This window comes from Odontesthes bonariensis, chromosome 2, assembly GCF_027942865.1.
Source record: "Odontesthes bonariensis isolate fOdoBon6 chromosome 2, fOdoBon6.hap1, whole genome shotgun sequence".
NCBI lineage: Eukaryota > Metazoa > Chordata > Actinopteri > Atheriniformes > Atherinopsidae > Odontesthes > Odontesthes bonariensis.
The window spans coordinates 18,838,674-18,864,322 of record NC_134507.1 but is presented as its reverse complement, the minus strand read 5'-3'; the positions used below and the strand labels follow the sequence as shown (position 1 = coordinate 18,864,322).

The window sequence follows — 25,649 nt, the reverse complement described above, 5'->3', positions numbered from 1 at the left end:
CAAACAAGGAGATGTCACTCCTTATTACAGAATAAACATCTACAGCTTGCCTTTAAAAGATAAGCTGCGACAGGAGTGAGTTTATGTTCTTTTCTGCTTGACAACTATTCATTATTCCTTTCTTCCTCCCTTTGCTTTAGAGTTTTTTTTTTCTTCTCACCGCACATGAAATTGTCCACCAAAGTACACACACTTCACAGGAGGTATGACACATTCAATCACTGCGGTAAAGGTAGGGGGCTGCTTTCACACCTGGCTCTGTGTCAGCCTGATGCAGATTGCAAGGGAATGCATCCACCCTCATCCATCACACACGTGACTGACCGACTGCTGTTTATCAGGGCTCTGCAGGTGGTGGACTTCAGACGTTTTACCATACATCTCTAACAATTTCACTTTCTTTTCCACCTGTCCTTTTTCTTCACTTCCTCACTAATGACATGTGGAATTCCTCAGGGCACTATTCCATGTGTGGCCGTTAGTTTTTTTATCACCCTGAGTTGCCGCTAGTTTTATATTGCGTGATGTTGCCATCTCATAACATCATCTAATCTGTTATATCTGTAGTACTGTCATCCATAGGCGGGGCAAGAGAAAGCTAAATCACACTAATGGCTGTAATGACCAATGATGCTTATCAGAGGGAGGCGTTTCAAACTGCGCTCTTCCTTCCCTCATGGCCAACAAATCAATGCCGGTCTGTCCTCAAAATGTCAAGCAACCACCACCCCAAGGCTTTGAAAGATAAACCAGGGAGGGGTTATTTCCTGAATGGATTTACCAGAAAGGTTTTTTTTTTAATCTCTTTTTCAAACTTATATGGCATTCATATGTCAGCATTCCACCACATACCGGACAAAGGGTTTGAGTTACTTCTTAGGAAAGTGTGCTGAAAGCTGTGCAATACTCTTCGGAGACTGAAGGAAAAATGCTTGAGTTTCTCTGTGTTTAAGGACTCTCAGAGCAGGTTTTGTTTTCCTCTCCACCAATTTGTTTAGACAACAAAGACGTTCTAATCTTTTTAATTAATTCTGTCTGATGGTGCAGCCTGACCAGCTGATATACTCAAATCTAATCCAGGTCATTTGGCTCTGTCTCTAATTATTTATTGAGTTTCCTACACCCAGAAAAAAAAAAAAAAAAAAAGATCAAATTCCCAGGAAACTGGTTGATATGCAGCGGAGAAACAAAAAATGTAGAATGAGAGCCACAGACAGACTTTTAAACATAGATTGCTTGATTCTTGCACTCGTGGGACTCCTTTTATATTTGCAACTGAGCTCTAAAATCTGGTCAAAATATCTGGGCGGCCGTGGCTCAGTGGTTAGAGTGGGTCGTCCAATAACCGGAAGGTTGGCCACTCTCACCACTCAAAGATTGGTGAACTGACAGCTGGAGGGGTGGAAGTCCACCACAGCCGAGGTGCCCATGAGCAAGGCACTGTACCCCCTTGCTCCCCAGGCATCTGTCTCCATGAGTGTGTGACCATGTGCACGTGCATGTGTGTTCAACACGTGCCAACCTGGATGGGTTAAATGTGGAGGATTGATTTAGTGTATTTACATGACAATAAAGTCTAAATCTTAAAAAGAAAATAACTCTTCAGATACAAACCCAAAAATATTTTTCTCACAGGTGCTGAATTCTCATCAAGCAACTACTCTGACTACTCCTACTCTATCACTTTTCATTTGTAGATTTTTTTCATTGACCGCTATTCCAGAATTCAAGTATACCAATATCTATAAAGATTTTCTGTCAAGATACAAAAATCCCTTTGCGATTCATTCTGATGGCCGTGTGATGGACTGGCGACCTGTCCAGGGTGTACCCCGCCTCTCGCCCGATGACAGCTGGGATAGGCTCCAGCCCCCCCCGCGACCTGACCGTCCGATTCAGCGGGTATAGAAAATGGATGGATGGATGGATTCATTCTGATGTTAAAATAACAGGTGTTTACATAAAACCGACCTTTATAGAGATGAACCGTGCAACCCAAATTTATCTAAGCCACGTTTGAATACTACACTGGCATAAATCCTCAAAATATTCCCCTTTTCTCAGTGGTAGTAGACAACAACTGAGTCTAACTCTTTCTGAGACATTGTACTTTTTCAAAGCACTTTCAATTGCAGAATATTTTCTCTTGTAAATACGCTGTATACTATTACTGGCTTCAAGGACAGGACATACTTAACAGGACATCTTCTAAATGCCTCCAGAGGAAGTCCTTTTTTTTTCTGATGCATCACTTAATTCAGTAACTGCTAACACAACAGTTTTTGAAGACTGGCCAGGTAGCTGATTGCAGCTGAAGTGCTGGCACACACAGACATAATCTGGCACCAAAGGATTGAAGGCAAGTCAGCTTTGGTCCATCTAAGGCTGACAGTTTTGGCAGTAGAAGTAGCAGTGACAGAGTTTTGGGTGGTGCAGAGTTTGGATGAGAATCGATTTCAGTCAGCAGGACTCAGGCTAGCTCAGGGATGGAGTCAACTCATGGCTCACGTCCAAGTCTGGCTCAATCTGGCAAGACACAGCATCACAAATCTGGCTTAGGTTAAGTTACGATTTGCGTGGGATTTAGGTCACTGTTAAGCCAAACCATTATGGCTAAAAAATTATTTATGGAAGGAGTATTCTGTTCAGTTAAAGGACAAGACCGTTTTTTTGACATTGGGCCCTTGATTTCACATTATAACATGATGTTCTACTCACCCCTGCTTGTTGTTGGTAATTTGGAGCTGTTCCAAAGATATTCGAGAGGCGTCTGGCTGCTCTCTTGAGATATTCGGCCATGAAACGGTTTCCTATGGGCAATGTTATACAGGCACAAACTATGCTGTTTATAATTTATTAATTACTGTACACTAGCACTGATAACGTGGAGGTGCGTCGCTTACTTAAAAAAATCCGGGTTACTGTAATTTTGAATTTTTGTCGTAAAGTGGGTGTTACTGACGTCATCATCGTGCTACTACCACAGACAGCCCACAGACCCACTTCACGACAAAAATTCAAAATTACAGTAACCCGGATTTTTTTAAGTAAGCGACGCACCTCCACGTTATCAGTGCTAGTGTACAGTAATTAATAAATTATAAACAGCATAGTTTGTGCCTGTATAACATTGCCCATAGGAAACCGTTTCATGGCCGAATATCTCAAGAGAGCAGCCAGACGCCTCTCGAATATCTTCGGAACAGCTCCAAATTACCAACAACAAGCAGGGGTGAGTAGAACATCATGTTATAATGTGAAATCAAGGGCCCAATGTAAAAAAAACGGTCTTGTCCTTTAATGTGTCAAAACATCTTTCACCAAAACCTCTTCATTTGATATTTTTTAGCAATGCAAAACAGCACTCAAGTAAAATGAAGAATCCATTATGAATTTCAAGAAAGGTCTTTTTAGACATGCTTAAGTAGCTTTTTTTTCCCCTCTCATTTATCTCAGACTCTTTGTATAGCTTTGTTATTCACGAACCAAATGCAATCTGTCCGATTCCTCTGAAAAACAGATTATAAACCAAAATAACCCACCTCTACCTGTGCAGGCCAATTCATTTACAAAACCGCAGCAGACATACGTAACATTAACACTGATATTTAGGTAATCCAAATAACGTAAACTGGAAAAACTAGCTATTCAATCTGATTATTTTTATAGTCGATATCCAAGTGTTTTGTGGATAACACAAGCTATTTTTAACGTGCCACAGAGAATTGAATCAGAATTAAACTTTTCTGACATGCAAATAGTGGGTCTGTGGACTAATCTGCAGAGAAAATAAGAGGAAAAAATTTTGTTTTCCCAAATTTATTGATAACATTCTATTCATTCTGTAGTAAAAAGATGAGCAAGAGGATGAGATTACATTAAATGCTTCCGTGTAAATGCGAGGAGTGAAAAAAGAGATTTACAGCTTATATCCCTCTGTGTCGAGTAGACAGAGGTAGACAAGGAGTGGGTGAGAGGTAGGCTGGGGGTCACCTCACCCCCCTGCCACTCCCCATGTGTTATTTTCATGTGGATAAGAGGAGCTGACTAAAAATACAGAAGAAAATGTCCACAACAAAACATCTGTGTTAGTATGGAAATGACCTTGAAAATGGTCCATATAAACAAGGCCATTGTCTTCAGGGAAGAATGATGAGGGTCCTTATTCAGACACACAGGCAGTCAGATTGATGGGAAGGAGTGCATAACCTAAGCAGGTTAGAGACAGCAAATGTTTTCGGATCTGACTGCTCTAACTGTGGGATGATAACCAAAGCCACAACACCTCACTGTTCAACAAATGAGTTTTCTGCTCTGACTGCTAAAGTTACAATTGAGTTAGGCCTTGATAAAAGAACAACAGACAAATAAAGATAACGAACTGGTTTAAAGCGATGGATTGACTGGTTCGGTTAAACGATGTCAATGTGATTATCAGGCAGCAATATTTCGTGTCAAAGTGATACACTTTGTGAAGACCATGCAGTCTCCAACCTTCTTCTCCTTCTGACCTCCTGATGGCTTTTTAATATCTGAAGACTATTTCGTCATTGACTATTTCATCACGCTTCTGCTGTGTCTCACTAATCTCAGTAACTGGACTACTGCTGGGAGTACTGTGCAAGCTAACAGCTCTGAGTCAGTTTGGCTGCTGGAGCTAGAAGCATCTGAAGTACCATTATAATACCATTATGATATTTCCATATGCATACAACCCTGTATAATTCCTTCAGATTTCTTGAGAATCGCTCTTTGGTTCAAGGATGTGTGGGGTTTTTTTTCATGCTGTGCTTTCTTGGACATAAAAACAGAATACATTGTATATGTAAATGTATGGCTAATTGCACCAAAATGATAATTGATCATTGCTTAAAGGAGGCAGGAGAGACAGGTGTCAGCTCAGCTCCGAGTGGATGCAGTTGTGGGAGGGGCCAGATTAGCATATTCATGGCTTGCATTCACTGAATGAGAAGGAAGAGGTAGAGTCATATCCCAAGCACTTTTGAAGAGATGAGAGAAAATTTAAACAATTTAAATGGACAATTCGAGGGTTCACAGATCAATTTCATAGGATTCATAATTACCCCAGTGGCACTTTAAGCTAATTAAGACAATGATGCGGAAAGAAGAACACAACGTGGTTCAATGAGTATAACTGGAACAGCATTTTCTATATATTCAATTGAATTATATATAATTGAGTTATATATACATATATAATTAAATCTCTCTGCATTAACTCACAGGCCATGGACACAACGCTTACAAGATGCAGCATGATCTAGTAGGGTTGTAGGGTGGAGCAAAGCTGTGATAAGCATTTCAGAAAAAGACAGGAGTCAATATCATGCTGACATCAAAGAGGCTGCCCTATTTCAACATTCACACTACCCCTTAAAACTATTTTGACTCCCTGCATGTATAGATGCGCTAACCCTGAGTGAAAGCTTTAATGACCCCCACACTGAGCTGATAGAAACATCTCCTGAGCTGCATCTTTGGGTAATGTGTAGGGGTGATTGATCAGAATTTGTATGTTATGATTAATCATACATTGCCTACATTGTTTTTATTAGTACCAAGCATGTAACAATGGACAGAATGTGTCTTTAACAAAAAAAAAGAAAGCCTCAGGGCTTTATTGTATTTGACATTTGCAGGGTGAAATTATACTACTTCAATTTTCTTACAATAAAATGAAGAGATATTTGGTAGTTGGTTGGCCTTATCTGTCATCAAAGCTGCCTGAATCACCACTAAAAATTGAACATAATCTTTTCCTTTGCAAAGCCTATTCATCCAGCTTGTTCTTGTTTCATCTTTGACATTTTGTCTTGCTACAACAGCAACATAAAAAAAAAACATTTGTATTGTTTGGCACAATGCTGTCTCGTGCACACAGTTATTGTTGTCTTATCCACTCAGCAGATTAAATTTAGCAGCCGAATGAAAAACAAGATCCTGTTTTTGGTACGTGTTTACAACCTAGAGATGAAGCTGTATCCTCCTGGATGTTAAACTCATCTGTACATCCGACAGCAGCCTCACTTCCTTTTATTGTTCTATCTGAGCAGAAAATCTAAAAAAAAAAAAAACCACAAACTCTTATTTCCCTTCTGCCTATCTTTGGTGTGCACCGCACATCATGACAATTAGTTTATGCTCATTTTAACACTACATAAATCCTAAGGAAACATATTCTAAATCAACCATAAGCGCTCTACAAATTACGCTCAAATGACCGGATGGCTCCCCATCTGCAGCGCCACATGACATGCAAAATGTCAAAGAAGAGAAATGTTAACAGTTATATGTTGCATGCTCACCCTCGTTACCAGCGTCTTGTACAGCTGTGGACAGGCACCATACGCGGAGAGTCAAGATCAGAAAGGCAAAGTTCCTCCGCCGCCTCCAGCTCATCTTGCCCGGACTCGTTGGGGTGAAACGGGGCAAAACGCTCCGGTCAGACAGCGTTATTAATGCAGCGCCGCCAGATACTTCCCACGGGTGACGGAATGAAGACACGGGTCAAAGAGGTTCACGTCAAATTAACGAGGGGGGAGACGAAAAGAAAACGGCTTCACCAACCCTGAATCGACAACGAAATGCAGCAGACTGTCACTCCAAGAAAGAAGCTGTCAAAAAACTTTTCCTTCGACCAATCAACATATAGCAGCAATGTGTGTGTGAGGGGGCATCCAGAAGCATGTATTAGCTCAGTGTTTTTTGTTTTTTTTTCTTTTTTTTGCGTGGATGTGTTGCTCATGTGAGAGTTATATTAGACAGCATCAGCAAAGGCTGAGCAGGAGGATGTTGGAGAGTGGAGTCAAGCAGCGGACTTGCCACCCCTCAAGTAACAGAGCAGCAACACTTTGCCATGTGCGCTTTTTGGACTCTGCTGGGCCCTAACGCCCGTATCCGTGCAAAAAGAATTATTTTTCCAAAATGTTTAAATTGAGCAAAAAGAGCAATAGAAACACAATACCAACCAAATTTACTACCAATATGTAAACAACATCTATCTTTCAAAGAGCTACGTCACCTCCCAGTGATTGATTATGTGCAATGATGTGAGCACATTCACATGATACTATTTATGTTCACAGTCCAACCAGAATGGGACTTTAAAATGCATGTGATACTAGTCCGACCAAAACTGTACAAAATCGACATGGACGAAGTCCCAGATTATGCGATTAGAGACTGAATCACTCCTGCGTGTATAAAATCAATTAGATTCTACTGGGTGGAGGTGCCGTGTAGCTACAGTACGTCTTCCATGTACATGGCACAAGTTTAATCTTTTATAAAAACAATCAACTTTTTTCTTCTTCAGGTTTCCATTTTTGATTCTTTAAAGATAAACTTAAATCTTCTGAGTTGCATGGAGCATGACAAAACAAGGATAAAGTGATTAGCGTGAGATTAATTTTTTAGGGTAGTATATCCACCAATCTGCTTAATCACTGGCTGGCGGTATATCAGTGCATAAGACTTAAAGTAAAGACATTACAGTAAGACCTAAAGTAAGAATGTATTTATTTTTGTTCTAGAGATAGCCTAGCTATAATTTGCCATACCCATAATACCGTTAATAAACATTGGACTAGTTTGTTTTGTCTCTGGCTTTCTTTCTGTGGTGTTTTTTTTTTTTTTTTTTTTTTTATCAAATAGGTCCAACGCGCAACCTCAGGCATAGCACATAGTAAAATACAAATGCAGCTTTGAAAAGTATAGGTCCCAAGAGGTGTCAGTAAGTTTAACCACACCATTCACTGGGGTGGAATTTGATGTGAAATATTGCATAAAATGCTGTGATCAATATGTGCAGAGTTGAACTTATGGATGCACCTCAATATGATTACATGATGGCATTTTAAAAAGGAAAATCCCATTGAATCCGGAGCTCTTTCTTCCAATTTTGTTTGGGAATTTTTCTCACTAAGATTTCATATGCATTTACGCTGAACTTAACTGCAAAACCTGCATTTCTAATGAGTGAGGGCAAAAATAAGTTGTTGATTCAACTAAAATGATTTGATTTTCATGAAAACTCCACATTAAGTTTAAACATCCCTGGGATGAAATTGTCTCCTCTCTATCTTTGTGTACAGACACACAAACTGTCTTTCCTTTGGTCCCATCTGTGTTTTGAGCTAGCTACCTGGTCTGGTTCAGCCTAATCTTTTTACTGATTTTGCTGCAGGCAAAAACTCACAGATGTCTCTGTGCAGCCTTTATTTTACCCCACATCTCCTCAGAGGCTACAAACCGGAAAAGGAAAAACTGCAGGGCTTTGGCTGAATTGGCTTATGTCTGAACTGCATCCTTAAAATCCCACCGTTTGCCTGTAGGTTTTCAAATTCTCTCTGAAGAGATTTATTACACCATCTTCATTGCTGCTCAACTATATCTGTTGAGCTGAGTATCTTTTGTTTTTGGATTAACCACCTGCCCTTCTGTGATAAAGAATTAAAGGCCTTTGTACTTGTAAATATTGTAGATTTTAGTAGATTTTAGTTTTAGTTTTTATTTGTTCCTGACAACACAGTTGCAGAGCCACAACAACAAAAAGATGACGGAAGAGGCTCCATGTTCAGATATTTCTGAGAGTGAAATGTCTGACTTGCAATCACTCGCCCCACAAGGATGTACAAAAGTACATAGTACTTTCCTTTCTAAGCCACTATATCAACATAACCTCAGGGCAGCTGAGACAGTGGAGCCAGTGGAGGGGCCTCAGAGCACAAAGTCCATATAGTATATAGAGATAGCAATGTGATACGCAGACACATGATGTCTCAGAGAGGGAGGCTGACTACACCAGCCCGTCTCCTTCTATATAGCTCCTGTCAGTCAGCGCCGATCGCCTGAGACCTGCCTGCATTGAATGAGAAAAGGTTTCCCATGTTTAGTAACCTTTAGATCTTTCTTGGTAACACACATGAGTGAAGTCAGTTGATATCAAACACACTACACTCGTGGGCCGGAATCTATTAATTATCTAATGTTGCAACTGACACATTGCTTTAAGACTAAAGTTAAGAGCTTTATAAACATCCAACCTTACTTTTTGAATGTTGTGTACATTAACACTAGAGCAACCCTCAAAAGTGTGCAGCCAAAGTTTTGGATGCTCAGAGTGTGTCTTTCTGAGATCTTGCTGCCCATGCCCTTCCCCTGCTCTCTCCTCATCCCAGCAGGCTCTGTTTGAATGTTAGACTTGTCAGTCTCCTTTAAATGCTATATATGGACTGACCTCCCAGTCTGTACTCAGGACGCTCCTCTCTTTCTACAATGTCATCTATGGTTTGGAGCTCTGTGACAAAGGCCTCTTTCAGAGGCGCTACGTGCCTCCTCAGTTCCTGATTAGCTTGAAATTCCACTTTTCCAGATGGGAGGTTTCAGCTCGAGGCAGACATGAATCCAGTGATAAAATGTAGTCTCACTCTTATATAGAATTTATATAATACTTCACCAATGACAGAGTCAAGGTGTTCTGCTCAAAGCACCCGGGCTATATTTCCAGGAAAATGACCATGCTTCCACACATAATTTCCTTGGGATGCTTTTTTTAGCTGTACTTACACCACACTCGAGATATTACATTGCTAATGAAAACCAAAATATTTGGAAATAAATGAGTTAAATGACATGATTAATTGGTTTGCATGTAATCACTTGGAATTTTATTGAGCAAAGAAATAACATTCATACTGCAACTCACAAACCGATCTGATTTTTTTAATTATGAGCATGTTGGTGGTAAGTGATGAAAACGGACTCCTCAGTTCCTTCATGCAACGACAATTATTAACATGCATTCTTCAAATAATATGCTCAGAACAATTTTACTGCAAGATTGTGGTCCCCTAACTTGCTTATCTTGCCGTAATCTGTCACTGTGAGAAAAACAGGAATTTAATCTTTGGTACATAAATACAGATCACAAGTAAATGAATCCAAATGCATCCTAACAGAATAAAGACTTGGTGATGATGACAAAGAAAAGTGTCTCCATGTTTGTATGGAAGAAAAGTGCAAAGATACAGCCGTGTGGTCAACAGAAACCAACCCCCCAATCAATTGCTTACATATACATACATGGATTTTAGCGGGAGAATAAAGGAGATTAATTGGATCAGATAAACAGCCGTTTATGCTTTTACATATATGAAGAAAGCTGAAGAAACAGAAAAAAATTAAACCTATTGGCTTGTCAGTGTCTTGCTTATCTTTGCAGGATCTGGTCCAGAAGCCGCTGCAAGAGAAGAAAAAAGATCAATGGTAAGTCCCCAAGAATATTGGTCAAAAGCACATCTATCAGAAATCAGATCTCCCTTTCTCCCGCCTCTAAGGATCAGCTTAGCGGCTCACAGGAGCGACTCCCATTGCTAAATTGGCTTTCACACCTATCAACTTCACAACCGTGGTAGCCAAGCTCAGGTGAAGGGAAGCAGCCTGGCTCGCTATCAAGCTGCTATGCAATCACCCTCCTGCTATAGCTGTACTACCTGACAGCTGGGATCTAATTTCAGGCAGCATTCAACACCAGCCACCTTCCACCTCGCATTATCAGAGTCCTGCTGTGAGTCGTTGCTGGTCTCCCCCTTAATGTTGCATAAAAATGAAGTCCAATCTCTGTGGTTGGGCCCAGCTAATGGCTTCATTTGAGAGGTGGCAAGGTCACAATGGCTTCATAACCTCTCCATTTCACTGAGAAATATTACATTTTCTTACAGAGCTACCAGCTGCTGGGTGTGCCAGTAAACCACAACCACAGCTCTGATTAGCTAGATCCATTGTTCTTGAAGAAGAGCGCTGATATACAGCGACATCAGCCAATCATTTAGATTATCTTGATGAAGATCATGGAAAAAAAGACACCTACACTTACTCACACATGCTTTTTGAGCCTACAATGACTGTGTGGTTATCTGTAAGAGATTGGAGATATCTCTTCACATTTTTCGCATCTCACCTGACTGACAGCAAATTCATTGTTCTGGTGATGGTGTGGTGGGAAGGTAAGTGACGTCTCACCTATAGGTGAAAGCAAGTGGATCTATCTGACATTGCTTATCCTAAAGATTTCATTCATTTGCTACATTCCCTCACTGTTGATGAATATGGATATTGGTTGTTAAAGCAGTTCCTGTAGATCATGTTGGCTTTGACTAATACAGTTGATATAAGATATTCCTATTACCGCATTGTGATAGGGTATAGAGAGTAAAATGGGTTTAGGTACAATGCTGTTAGAGGAAATAAATTGCCACAATTACAGATTTCACATCATGTGATGATTTGATGTGGCCCAAAATGTAGAATGCACATGTGTTTGGGTAATATTTCAGCTTAATAACTGACAGGAACAGCATTAGCAGTCCAACAGTGGCCTCTGCTGGATAGTAATCTAACCATGTTTAATTTTCTCCTTTCAAACATTGGAGTACTGTATTTGTAATCAATTGAAAACATCAACGCATTTACAGAGTGAATCTTTTTAAATTTCGGGGAAAATCCAGAGTTTTGAAGCCCATTGACTCTTTGAAAGTGTGTTCTTTCTTGAAGGAACTGTTCTTCAACAGTGGTCCTTGAACGTTTCAGGTGGTTATTCAGCCAACTTGCTACATAGATGTGACCTAAAACATCATCAGATGTCCACATGAGCCTAAAGTGCATAAAGAGCACCATGTTTAGAAACTATAAAGACTTTTTAATAACCAATTTAGGAAACGAGTCCAATATTGCAAATGTGAGAAACCAATCCACATTGTAAAATTGAAGCTGTTCTCTACAGAGGAATGCTTGTATATTTCTAATGATCTGTCCAGTGGATAGACGGGACCGACAGACAGTTACCAGAAAACTTTCTGCTGTTATTGCTGCTCAAAAGGCTCACATCAGATACTGAAATGAAAGGTTCACATGCTTTGCCTCTTTCAGATACGTGACATTGGATCATTTTCGTCCATTCATAAATTATGGAATATATTTTTTTCTTATTCATGACTATGCTTCCCTTAATTTGGCACTGTTGAAAATAGGAAAGTCAAAAAAAAAAAACTGTCCACCCACTGGGCCGTAAATGTTTTGCAAAAAGTCCTTTGATTTGAAAATGAAAACCTGCATGATGTGACAGTAAACAGCATGAGATATTGACTTGTTGGATGCTTTGTTTTTATTTTCTTTTGGTTCAACTTTGCATTTTCTGTTCTACTCAATTCAAATTCCAGTCTTAGAATTCAAAGGAACCTGAGCTAATTTTTGCACCACGCTCATCGAAACTCTACCTTTTTGAAAACCTCTGCTCGTAATCTGTTGGTTTGTGATACAGCCCTCTTTCTCTCCTCCTCCTTCTTCTTTGTCACCTCTGGCAGCTTGTTGTAAATCCTACAGACACAAAAATGGAAAATTCACACAGGGTAAGGGAACGTGGAATCCGGAGTCTGAGGGTGGCTGAGCCCTGCCAACAGATTGGCAAACTAGAGACAAGGTTTTATCAGGCAAGACCACAGCCTGGCAAAAACCTGGATCTGCTGATAAAGAGGCTGCACATGTACTCCTTTTTTCATTCGCCCAACTACAGCCAGTGTATTAAGAGATCCTCCAAGTCAGATAGTGCTGCTTTTGAAAAACAATTACAAAGGCCACTGTCATCTTATCAGGTGTGTCTGTCCCGATAAGAGAAGAAAAAAGAAAAAAAAGGGACAAGCTACACAGAAGGTACCTCGTATCTTTTGCCCCGACATTTGGGCATCGCATACAGATTGTACCCACAAAGTATGTGGATCTGTTAATATGCATTGTGAGTATGTATGCCAGATATGAAAGGCAAGCCTGATGGGTTGTGCTGCATGGAAAAACATGAAAAAAAAAGAAGTGGGAAAAAAACCCAAAGTGACATCCTTTGACAGAGGGTTTGGTCTGGAGAACTCACCGTCTGGACCTTAGCTGCATCTCTTTGCCTGATATAGACCTCTCTCTCGGCTTGAAAAGGTTATCTAGGATACACACATGCACACATTGACACAGATGCACAAACACATAGAAGTAACAAATACGAATTATTATGTAAATTAATCTTGTATATGTAAATGAACTATGGGCTGATCTGTTTTGTATTCTGTTACCTTTCAGAATTAAGACAGGTCCCCACAAACACACACACACACACACACACACACACACACACACACACACTGTTACACTTAAAAGCAGGCGCACACACCATGTTTAGACATATGTATTTGTATAAAGTCCATCTCTCACATAGTGAATTGATATGAACAGCATCATGACTCTTTCTTCATTATTGCTGTTCAAGTGTCCCATTTTCATTACTTCTTCAGCATCTTTCCTAAACTAAACTGTACTTCCTACATACTTTTATAATGTTTTACTGAAGGATAAAGTCAGGTGTTCAGTGCTGTTTTTCAAGTTAAAGAAAGAAAAATCTGATATTTCTCTAAATAGAGGAGATATTTCAGATGCTGAGAAAAGAGAAAAGACGTTTTCACTGAAAACATTACACCACTTCGTGTCCAGAAACCCCCCCTACACCTTTATTAATATTAAACAATAACACAACATTCAGACATTTCCTTTGTAGGGTTTTTATTTGATTATCAAGACGAGTCTTTGTCTATGAAACATTGACTTAATTGAATTAAGTATTGGGGATTTCTATATTCTGCTGTATAACATTTTCACAACTCCTGTTTGAAGCTGTGATAGATAGAAATGTGTTTTTTTGACCGTACGTCTCCATTTTAAATCGCATCTTGGAAGCAATTCTGTTCTTTAGACATGTCACTTTTTTTTCTTTCTTTTTCTTTTTTTTTTCTTTTGCAAGCTCTCTTTTTATCAGTAATTATTGATTTATATTCAACACTTTATCCAGTACGTTTTAGCTTGTTTGGGCATGATAAAGAAAGGAAAGGTATTCAAAAGCTCATTGTATCTCAGATGCTTTTGATTTGATCTGGTGTGTACAAACACAAATGGATGGTAACAATTTGCAGCTAATCTGCAGTACTGCATTGTGGCCAGCAGAGAGCAAAGTTGGTTAAATGCCACACTGTGAGGGGAATAACATGCAAAATTCCCTTTGTTTCCCTTCCAGACCAGCAAAGATTATTAAACGTAAAGAAATTATTTGTGAAACAGCCCATAGTTCCTCTAAAGGCCAGAATGATTTAATATGACATGGGCACAGGTTCCTTACTTATTCATATTCCACTATATATGGAGGCTACAGTATCTGCTTGTCTCCAGCAAACTACACCCACTGGAGGAACTCTTGTCCCAGCAGTCCAGAAATTTGATGAATGTATCTGTATCTGCAGAAGTGGCATAACAAGAAATGGGGAAACACAGTAAAAGATGTATGTAGTAGATGAGAGACCATCTGCTCTGATTGTGCTAGTTAGAAAACTGTTCGCCACGGGTGATGCCACACTTGTATATCCACAAGTCTCAAGTTCTTTTGTCATAAAACCCAAAGCTGTTTGTATGCCGTTGTCATCACTGAGGGTCTGTCAAGTAAAACTAAAACAATTAAATTTGTTGCCCTGGGGCAGTGCTGTTGTAATTGAACTCTTCTTAATGGCTTACTTCTGCTTTTCCAGGTTTTAGGCTGATTTATACAGCTATACTTACTGCTAAGTGGATCCGGTGTGGTACAGTTCCTCTTTTGCTTGCCATGATCTTCCCTTAGGCCCTGCACCAGGTCTGGATTTGAGTCCTGCAGTGCTTTTCTTCTCTTAGCTCTCTGCTCTAGCCTCCTCAACCGACCCTGAGATCGGCTGATGAAGTCTGGCCTAAAGAGCTCTAAAGCCTCCTGGGGTAGAGATGAGGATACATACAGTAAGCTGCTTGTTTGTGGGAAGAATAGAGTACGACTCACAGACACTAATCCTGTGGAAAGAGAAATTTTTTTTTAATATTTTTCTGAAAATATCCTTAATCTATTCCTTAACCTTGGAAAATCCCTTTCACAGCCCTGTAATAGTGATGAGGTGTGGCCAACATGGAAATACTGTGGTCAGCTTTTGTATGGATAAAAGTAGTGATGTGATGGGATTTAATGTGATTCCATTAAATCTAAAACAATCTGATACAGTTTTTAACCTTTCTTTAACATTTTGTTTCCCCATTCTAAATGTCTACAAGTAATTTCAATAGATAAGGCTTTGAATAGCAAACCCTCAAAAAGATGTACTCAACTAAAGTACATCCACCCCCTTTCTGACTTCTGAAACAAAAGACTTGAAGAGGACATCTGTCCTCATCTGGAAACGTTCGTATGCGTCGTATTTCCTTTCTCCCACTTGTAGGTGTCGTACTTAAAAGGACGTCATTATGAGCAGTATTAAAGTCAAAGTCAAAGTCAAATTTATTTGTATAGCACATTTCATGTTCAAAACAATTCAAAGTGCTTCACATAAAATAAAAGCATTGCAGCAGGGAGTGTAAGAAGCATTAAAAATCCATAAAGGAATATAAAGAGAAACAAATAAAATAATTCAAATGAATTTTTTTTTAAAAAGCAACAGTCTATAGACACACCAGAAAAGAAATGTTTTTAACCTGGATTTAAAAATGTCTACATTTGGTGAAAGTTTAATCTCCACTGGCAGTTTGTTCCACTTGTTTGCAGCATAACAGCTAAATGCTTCTTCTCCGTGTTTAGTCTGGACTCTGGACTGGACCAGCTGACCTGAGTCCTTGGATCTAAAGGGTATTTCAGTTGGAGGATAGGCCGTCTTCAGCTGTAAATATCTTACAGTTGAGCTTGAAGATATTAAGGGAACTGGATACAGCACTACTACTTAGCCTTGCAACCAATTTGTTCCTGTGGTCATTAAGAGGAAAAATGTCAGTTTTCATGTAGTTGGCCTCATATTAGCCCCTTTCACACTGCCGAATAACCCGCGTTTAATTCGCGAATTTAGCGTGTCCGCTATTGTGTTCACACTGCCGACCCGGGCTGCCGCGTCAACTCGACTCGCCTTTCGACCCGCGTCGGACCCTAGTCTTTTTGCCGAGCCGAGTTTGATGTGAACACAATCGACGCGGGTCGGACGTGGGCGTGACGTGAGGAGTTTAAAAGACAGAATGGACAGCTGATTCAGAACAACAGCGACAGGTGAGGACAAGTTTTACTCTGTTTTAGCCTACACCAAGTTGGAGACATTTTTTAATATGGTCAACTGGTGAGACAAGGAGGTCCGCGAGCTCCTCAGCCCCCGAACAGAGGACGTTATTTTCCGCCACATTTCGGGGACGGTGAAAGATGGACCTCTGCTGGAATTCGGGCTGGCGAGAAAGATGGGAGAGCGCGGTTTCCCACGCAGCAAGACGCACCGTAAAGTAACATCTCCATGAACTGCATTGCAAAAATGAGTTCTCAAGGTGTCCCGCCATCGTTTGTTTGAAAAAATTGATGCAGACAGGTGTATTTCATCCTACCTCCGACGCATGGCTTGTGCCTACGTCATTGCACACGCCCAGCATTTTGTGTTTCGTGTGACGCTCTGCCACTGGGCAACTCCCCCTGAACTCGGCTTCAGGCGACACGGGTCACCCTGACACGCCAAGCGTTCACATTGCTCGACGCGGGTCGAAGGTGCAATTTGGACCCGCTAAAGTAGCGGGTCGCAGTGTGAAAAGGGCTATTGTCAATATAGACATCAACTATAAACTTTTTTGGCTCGTGTACCAAGTACATTTTCACTTGGGTGTCAGGAGTTTGGTGCACAGGTCCCTTTAATGACTTCATAGACTGTCTACAAATGATTGACTTCTGACTGTCTCAAGGGGTTGTGTCATTCTCCGATATCAAATTCTAAGTCAACAAATTCTGTCAAGTCACAATGCTATCATTAGCTAAACCTATTACTTTTAGTCAATGTACTGATTGTTTTTATTCATTTTTATAGTTGAAGGTACTATTTAAAAAACAACAACAATTCTTTAGAAAACAGTAGAGAAATATGACTCGTACTTTGAGGCTGAGAGCCTTGTGAGGGCCACCCACAGAATCCTTCTTCAGTCTCGAGTGGTAATGACAGGTCTCATCCAGATTAGCAAGAGTTTGAGGTGCTGTGGCTCTGCCACCTTTTTGCTCTCCATCTGTCTTCTTACTTCTTACTTCCTTGCTCCAAGTTCCTGATTCTACTTGATCGAGAAAGAAAAAAATTAACTTCCATCATTCAAACTAAACTGGATTGCAAAAAAACAAGGATTTTCACTATGAAATACAACCAGATTCAATTACAGGTCTGCATCTGTTTTGAAGTTTGGCGTACACTTATTATTATTTTTTTTTGCCGTTTCTTCTCATGTTCTAGAGTTCAGTCTAAGCTTTTATCATCTGGAGAAGGCTGAAAATGAACAGACCTCAAACTGAACCTAACACATCTCAATATACACACACACATGCACAAACACACACCACCCCAACAACTCATAGAGAGGATAAAAGAACCCGGAGGGAACATGAGTATGGCCGATGAATAATGTAAAAGATGGCAGAGCATCCATTCTGCTCTTGTAACCCTACTCCTCTACTCTTTGTAGAAAATATATCTTCACTGTATAACCTGCAATGAACATGTGGCTTGTATTTAGTAGAGTATCACTGTCACTGTTCAATACAGGGGATTTTTGCCCTTTTGGAATTAGAATATTTGTCCAGTGAAAATGACGAAAGCTCAAAAGAAACAAGGTAACATTGGACAGGAAACAAATTCACTGAGTTGAGATAGTTTAATAATTAAATAAATTTTGGTTTTGTTGTTGTTTTATATGAGAGTGCAAATGTCTCCTCACAGAAAGGCCCCAGTCGAGACTCAAAGTGAGAGCTCTCTTAACAGTGCTTACTCCCATCCCACTGTGCAGCCACATTTTACTATCAAACTAAAATCACAGAATATGTTAAACACAGCACAGTTACAGAGTACAGAACTACAAAGTGTCAAGACTTTCTTTGACTCTTTCACAGTTACACTTCCCATCAAAAGTTTTGACACATCTGCATATTACACGCACACGCATTCATTTTAAATGAGTGGGTGTGGCCAAAGAGCTTCAGCAAAGATTTTTGTTGCTGACAGAGAAAAAGATCAAATAAGTCCTATTTCACTCCATTTTATTTCCTAATAGAATAAAATCTTAATCCCTTTCAGTTTTGAATTTAAAAGGTTATTTCTAAGCTGTCTTTCGCAGTCAAGATGCATTTACTTAATGTTCCGGCTGTTAATGAAATGTTTAGATCTTTCTGCTTTTCTGTTTAATCTCTTTGCTTCTTCCATTAATTTGCTTTGGCTTCCAGCTTTTAAACGTAACTTTTTCTCAGTCAAGCTTCACATTTCTGTTGTTTCCATCAGTGCTCTACTTCAGTTTTTCAAATGTCAAAATGACTTCTTGTCAACGATACATGCACACTTATTCAGCATTTTTCTAACTTTTCAACTTTTTAAAAAGATTCAGCCATTTCTAAAGTGTATACGCCTTAAAATACTCAGCTTTTTTCAGCAATGTTTGGCAACGGAAAGCCTGTACACTGCATTTTCAGCATGAAATGCATTTCCAACTATTTCTTTATTTAGATTTCATATAACCTTGATCTTGTCAAGGAGATCAGAAGAAAATGCTTTTATAGTAAAAAGTCTATTCTTAAATGTCGCAACACATTTATGCTGTTGCCTTTTTTAACTTTATTTCTTATATGCAAGATCAAGAATTTAGTGGATAATAATAACATTATTTCACTCGGCATTTGAACTAACGGTGTGCTTTTTTCCATTTGTGACCTCCTTAAAACAATATGAGGGAAAAGGTGTGTGTGGGGTGTGTGTGGGATTTATCTTTTTTTTTTTAGCAATGCATAAACTATAACTCAAAAAGTAAGAGGCAGAGTACAAAAAAAGATTTTCCATGCTCTAAGACCAGTTTTGCCCCACATTCAGTTTCCTGTTACACCTTTGAGTGTGATCTGATCTACAATAGTATGCAAACCAGTGAAATGAATATATAGATAAGTTGGCATGGGTATTTTAGATTTTCACTTCTGAATCAAAGTGATGAAATTCATACCTTGGCCAAGATTGAAAGTGTGCTGCCTGTGCCTGAAATTGCTCCGAGCAGAGAAGGCTGCCTCATCTGCATTCCCCTTCTGCCTGCCAGCCTTTACGTTTGAGGTGGTTGTCCCTTTGAACGACAATAATTCAAAAGAAGCTCTGTGGTGCTGAGTATGTGAGTCATCAGTCTTACTGTTAACATCACGAGCGGGTGGTGTTTGCACGTCCTTATGACCCTGATGCTTTAATAAAAGGCCTCTACCATGACCCAAACCATCTTCTTGGGCATTACGCTCAATGCTGGCCAACATGGGTGCCCTGGCCCTCCTATAATCCTTATTTGTTTTGGTTATTTTATTATGTGCAGTGGATGTGCAGCGGGATGAGACACCAAGGCAACATGACAGGACAGACTTATACAAAGCAGGTTGGCCTGCTCTTCTTTCCTCTAGTTCTACAAGAGAAATACAAAGTGATTTGTCCAAAAACATAACAGAGCTCATAGACCTCAGAGGCACCTCATGATGGATACATGATCTGTAGGAAGGCTTTGAGGAGAACAGCTTTATAACTGAGCCACCTGCCGCTTCCTGCTTTCTGTCTTTCTCTGTGTGGCTCAGTTTACATTGGACAAGTTGTACTTTCCTCTTTCCTGGACCTTTTGCTGCCAGCTCATCAGCTGGTGAGTGGGCCCGTCTGAACTCATTTGGCATGAAGATGGTAGGGTTCCGTTTGCACATGTCTGGTTGAGAGCTGGAGTCTCTCATTGTGAGTACGGATAAGATTCAGCTCTTAAAGGTCTCATGTAGTTCTGTAGGAGATGTACCTTAACAGGCTATATTTGATGCAAAGATTCCTGTAAAATGGAGAGTGATTGCAGGACCCTCCAAGCTGTGGCTGAAATGTAAGAAAATGCTGTCAGTTGTGTCTTTCCTCCAACATCTGGCACACGTGCAGTTCTGAGGAGATTGGAAACGCCTCCAAATAGTCCACTATCTGAGAGTAGGCAGGTTATTGCCCTAAGCGACACATTTTACTTCGCCTCCTGCCCCCACCAGACACCCCAGGAGAGGACATTCCTGTGCAGTGAAGCAGTGATGTCCTTACTTGAGAGCTCACTTGAAGGAAAAGACAGAGAAAAGAAAAAGTTTAACATCAGAGCTGTGCTCCGAGCGAGCAGCAGATCTCTCTGCAAACTGAAATTTTGTGAAACTTTAATTAAACGATAACACACTACAAATAGAAAGCAATTTGTTGCTGTAATGTGATTGGGGAGACCTATTATGCTCTTGTTTTCAACTTTCTTTATCTACTGGTGTTACAATAAAAATGGGCAGCAAGTGGGAACAAATCATCCAAGACATTTAGAATGAAAACTCTTGTCTTTTGAAAAGCAAAACACCAGCCTTTGCTCTGTTCCCATGTCTCACTTCAGTTAACAAAAATCAAACTCCGAGCAGGTCCGATACTTGAGTTATTGCTGCCTTTGTAATGTTATCTTGCCTTCTTTTCTCTCTGTGTGTTTGCAGGGTAAACAACAAAAACATCTTCTTCAAACAGCTCTTGTGCTGACTCAAATGTGAGCAGATGTATGCAAATAAAATTGCCTTAATTAATAAGTTATCCTTTGCTTGAGCTGAGCAATGGAAATTTGAATATATTGTCTAATTAGATGAGAAATCCAAAATTACGTTGTTACATAATACAGATGTAGATTTTTGTTGAATGTGTGTTTTTACTGGACAGACAATGCGTATGTTTAAAAGCACAAATCTTTCCCAATGCAAAACTATTTGGATCTACGAGGTTACATTCATTGATTGTATGAGTGTCCATGCAGTATTTGCAAAAATAATATTCAACAACTTTCTGTCACAAGACCTTGAGTGAATAGATGAATTTGCCCAGAGCTTTTTGGCTTACTGATAAAAGGTATCAATAAGCTTGGGTATCACCAACTGTGGAAACCCACTGACATCCACCCGCTACCTTTGAAATGGTCATTTGTCAGTTGATAGCACTAAAAATAAAAAAAAAGTGGTGCAGCTTCTGCTTTCTAAAGGCTGCACACACCACACATGACATAAAAAGGGGTCCACATCAAAGGGATGTTCTTCATAATAAAACACATTTTCAGATTTACCTACTCATCAAAAAACCCACACTTTTCTTGCGACAAAAAGAACACTTTCTGATTATTCCCTCCACCTTATCATTCTGTCACTTATTCCATGTTTGACTTAATTCCCACCAGCACTCAAAAGAAAAAGCTCCCTTTCTCAGGCTTTCTGCTGCTCAGCTCAGCCGATTACTCTCCTCTCTTGCCTGGCACATTTCTGATAATTCCAATGGCTTAAATGTTTAGGGCTATTGTTTCAGAAGGCAAAGAAAGGGGCCCATTGACTAATTTTATTCAGCAATGAGAATAATAAACTGTTTTATTCATGATACATTAAGTACACTGCTCTCAATTATGCCTGTCCAAAGCCCATTGTAGTTATAAAAGACAATAAAACTGAGATTATAACAAATGCAGGCATTATTGTGTCTTTAAGTAAACATAAACTTCATTGATTTGAGGTTAGAGTCTTGCAGTGATGCTTGCAAATTTAGATATTACTGGACTGTTAAAGATGTTTGCATAAAAGGTTACAGTGCATATAATGTAATAAAAGAGGAATTATGTTTACCCCCGCATGCTCAGCTTTGATGTTCATCACACGGGACAGGACTGCAAGCTTGAACAACTCTGAAAAAGAAATTTATACATTCATAACTTCCCCCAATTCTCACTTATTTTATTAGTATTTTTTAACCCTTCCTCTGCTAGCATCTAGCACAAGTTGCATCCATACATTAATAGTGGATACAAGGTTGTCTTTCTGCGAGAAAGGCTGTGAGCAAATGCACTGACCAACACTTGTCTTTAAATGATAAATGATTCAAACATCTGCCGTAAAATTAACACTGACGCAATGAATACAAGAATTCGCACTCTACTGATTTGGTGAACAGACATGTCTTTTCACCAAAGATTGACATGCCATAAAACAAGAACAAATGAAGGCGGTGCATTGAATAAAAGAAGTACAATTACCACATAGTTTATGTACTGTATTGCATACACATGTACTGTGTGCACTGTGAGTGAAGAGTATTGTTTATCTGTAATATTATAGGGCTATTTGGCAAAAACACAGGCATAAAGAAGAAGAAAGAAGAAACAAAAAAAAAAAATTCAGTTGCTACAGAGTGGTTGAATATTCTCAGTTGTAAATACATAAGAATACTTGTTCCTTAGCAGTGAGAACAGCGTTCCAGTAGGCCAACATCTCCAAAAAGAGGATTGCCTTGCATGCACACAATGAAATGAGCATGTTTGTACATATTTACCACAAGAGCCAGCATGTATTTCACTGAATCTCATACACTGGGACACTTCTGTAGCAGGAGCATTGTGCCTGGTGCATCCACAAATGTGAGATAGCCATTCTCACTCTGAACTCTTCACACACTGATGCCTTGTCAGGATCCTGCTGCGGTCAGTTTTAAATGCAGTGGGTTAAAAGTCCCTTTTGGGTGCACTGGGTTTTCTGAGCTGTCGCGGGATGCATTGTCACGACTGTGGAAAATGTCGGTGAGGCTTTTTGCAAAATAATTATTCTGTGTATTTCGTGTCACAGTCTAATATGTGAGGAGGAGGACGCAAACACAGGACCAAACAGGTGGGAGTCACACTGCTGTCAGAACTAAAAATCTTTATTTTGAACAAACCAAAAATGCTGCCACGACAGGAAAACCAAGATACTGTTCACAAAACAATCAAGAAGCTAAGCTGAAAACACAAGACCGGCTTATATAAAGGGAGCTTTGACAAGGATCTGGTAAAGAACTATTAAAACAACCAAAAAACTTCTACACTGAGAGAAGAAACAACTAAAAAACTAATGCATTTATATGTATTTATAGGTTGTTTCTGTCGATATGAACAAATGCTCCATGGGGTGGTATTTTGAGGGAGAAGAATCTCATGCTAGCAAATATATGCAGGAGCTGGAAAATATGCACGAGTTTGAAAATGAAAAAGAATTGTTAGTAAGGTAACTAATTCTGGATTCAGCTCTAAACAGAAAAAAGTAGAATCTTATTGGATTAATTCTTAAACAATATCTCATAGCGTTAATAGCTGTCATGGGGAGTGAAAAAACATCTCCACATATAGGTGCGCTTTGTTGATAAGGCCGCAATTTTGTAGAAGTGGGAACATTCCATTTTTTCAAAAGATATTGCTTAATAGGACATTATGATGACAACCACAACATATGATTTCTATATTTATCTAAAGGCGTGTTTATATTTGGTTGCAGATCCACACACAGATGGAGTGATAGTTATCCCTATTATATTGTTCATACAGAGGACCATGTTCCAGGGAATTCAAGTATACCATGCACCAAATGTACAATATAAACATGTTACCATACCCTCTGTTGCGGGTGTCTTTCTTTTTCTGTTTATTTTTTCATCTTCTTAAAAACTGTTAAAAGTAGATCGAAAGCATTCTTGCTTGAAATGTTAAATTAATTTATAATCCTACACATTTTGCCATTGTTTAAAATCTGGCCAATGCATAATGATATAATGACATTTCCAGATGATTCCAAAAGATGAAATATTGAGAAAACAAATCGTTCATTTGTTCTTATCAAAGGACTTGACATAAATGCCTGCTTTATAGCAGTCATATTCTTCAAGGTAATGGAGACTGAGGCAAACAGAGCCTGAATGTGTGTACGTGAGAATCAGAGCAACAGCACACACATAGCAAACAGTGTTTGTACTTGGCAGATGTGACTACATGCTTATTGTCGCAGTCAAGGAAAGCAATGATTGAGTAAACCTTTGTGCTCCTGACAGTCACAAGAACTTTGAGGAAGCGGTAGGACCGAGCTGGTTAGGAAAGAGACAGCTGGCCGTGCAGAGCTGCATAAACACATCAGCCTGCCAGTGTTGAAAAGGGTGCTCAGTGAGGGATCTCTTAGACAAAATGCAAAAAAAGTGCTCAAATGTGTCATACGGCATGTGACAATGTTATTTTTGTCAGACACTGGTGTCATTATCCTGGTCTTTTACTTGCTCATACAGTTGTTTCCTTTCCCTGTGCACCTTCTTATCAAAACTACTCAGCAACTGGCCTTTGTAAGAGAAATATTTGCTCCTATGTTCTTTCTCAAATATACTCTCGGGTTAAATAACTTAAATTCACTATTGATCGGTGACTGCTGGATTATAGGGGTGACCAATGTACCACATAGGTGCACTCTCCTTGTTATGAGCTGTGGCAATTACATAAGGGTTATATTGTAGCAATTTGTCCAGCCCTGTCAGAAATACTATATTGGTCCTGACTGTTGGTCACTGGAATGTGGTCACATGGACCATAATCTGTCTGAATTTACAGTAGAAATTCACAGTTATGTTATTACCTCAAACACCTATCACCTAAAGCAGCAGCTATGAATATCTTATAGATTACCACTTTTGTAACACAATAAAGCCTGCTTAGTTTTAGTAGAAAATACTGGCATTGCTTACAAACATGACATTTTACAAATCATATATTCCTCTATGTATTTACTGTTTTGTCCATTGAATAGTTAACATTACTGTTAAAAATCATTGCAAAACATAATCTGTCTTACCTCTATCATTCAGCCATTACTATATATCCAGTGGAGCCTTCTTACCTGATAAAGTGGAGTATCAAAGCAAAGGCATCAACTGTTGTTCTTCTCCTTGGAACCACTTGTATCTGCAGAGGCCACAGTGTGAGCTGTCCTGCGCTCAGCTAGGCGCATAACAGATCATCAGGCAGTGAGGCAGCTCTGTGGTCGTTCCTCAAGCCCCCGTGGAAACTCCTCTTAGCTGACAGGGGCTCGATGAGGAAAGCAAAACGAATCAGCTAAGTCAATACATTTATACGAATTACCCTGTGAGCTTAAGTCAGCTGCCTGGGAGTTAGGAGCTCAGTATACTCTGCAAATTAAAGAGAAATCCTTGGTAGAAGTTTAACGGGTATGGCTCTTGTGGACACACTTCAGTGAATCTTGATATTTTTCAGTTAATTAATTCCCCACTCATGCCTCTGGTTAAGTTGTGCTGGTTAAAAGAACACCCTTCAGGGATTTTTTCATGAGCTCTTAGCAGGACCTCAAGCCTCCCCCATACGAGTGGAGTCATCCAGACGGGCGGCTCGGTGCACCGAGGCTGTCCTTCCTCCTTCCCTTAGGGCCCAAGCTCAGGTAGCAGAACAGCTGACTAGCTCTCAAGTTTCAGGACTTGCATAATATGTCCCTACCGCACAAGTTATTAATGGAGTCTCAAAAACTCCTGTGGCTGCCTCTGATGCCTCAAAAAAAAAAAAAAGAAAAAAATCTATATTTAAAGATAGAAAAAGTACAGTTGTTTGCACCCACTTTTACTCTTTCCAGTACTTACTCAAACCAATAGTTTCTGAAGATGTTTTCTCAAAGCTTCTTTGCAACGACGCATACATCTTCT

The 25,649-nt window shown here is 39.6% G+C and overlaps 2 protein-coding genes across 4 annotated transcripts in view; both read right to left on the bottom strand.

Moving 5' to 3' along the window:
* adam12b (ADAM metallopeptidase domain 12b) overlaps positions 1 to 6,806 on the bottom strand; it is a 96,244-nt gene extending 89,438 nt beyond the window's left edge. For both annotated transcript variants that reach the window (XM_075478437.1, XM_075478438.1), the window contains exon 1: positions 6,327 to 6,806. In XM_075478437.1, the coding sequence (XP_075334552.1) occupies positions 6,327 to 6,420 (94 nt within the window). In that variant the 5' untranslated portion in view covers positions 6,421 to 6,806. The remainder of the gene's footprint in view (positions 1 to 6,326) is intronic.
* Positions 6,807 to 9,741: 2,935 nt separating this feature from the next.
* Positions 9,742 to 25,372, bottom strand: LOC142400075 (uncharacterized). 2 transcript variants are annotated; one of them, XM_075484672.1, is made up of 8 exons: positions 24,836 to 25,372; positions 21,779 to 21,837; positions 19,105 to 20,206; positions 17,012 to 17,181; positions 14,665 to 14,845; positions 12,944 to 13,007; positions 12,297 to 12,396; positions 9,742 to 10,261 (listed from the first exon to the last, which is right to left on the bottom strand). In XM_075484672.1, exons 3-8 carry the CDS (start codon positions 19,853 to 19,855, stop codon positions 10,232 to 10,234), a joined length of 1,296 nt encoding a protein of 431 aa, XP_075340787.1. In that variant the 5' UTR covers positions 19,856 to 20,206; positions 21,779 to 21,837; positions 24,836 to 25,372; the 3' UTR covers positions 9,742 to 10,231. The 2 variants fall into 2 exon arrangements, with proteins under 2 accessions (XP_075340787.1, XP_075340797.1); XM_075484682.1 differs by lacking the exons at positions 9,742 to 10,261; positions 12,944 to 13,007 and having other exon boundaries at positions 12,311 to 12,396.
* Between the last annotated feature and the right edge of the window lie 277 nt (positions 25,373 to 25,649).

Excerpts from the sequence above, each read along its gene's own strand:
- LOC142400075 (XM_075484672.1), bottom strand. The coding sequence starts at position 19,855 with ATGAGAGACTCCAGCTCTCAACCAGACATGTGCAAACGGAACCCTACC. Across the intron at positions 14,846-17,011 it reads ACAAGGCTCTCAGCCTCAAA|GAGGCTTTAGAGCTCTTTAG; the intron begins GTACGAGTCATA and ends TCTCTACCCCAG. Across the intron at positions 12,397-12,943 it reads ATGCAGCTAAGGTCCAGACG|GATTTACAACAAGCTGCCAG; the intron begins GTGAGTTCTCCA and ends TTGTGTCTGTAG.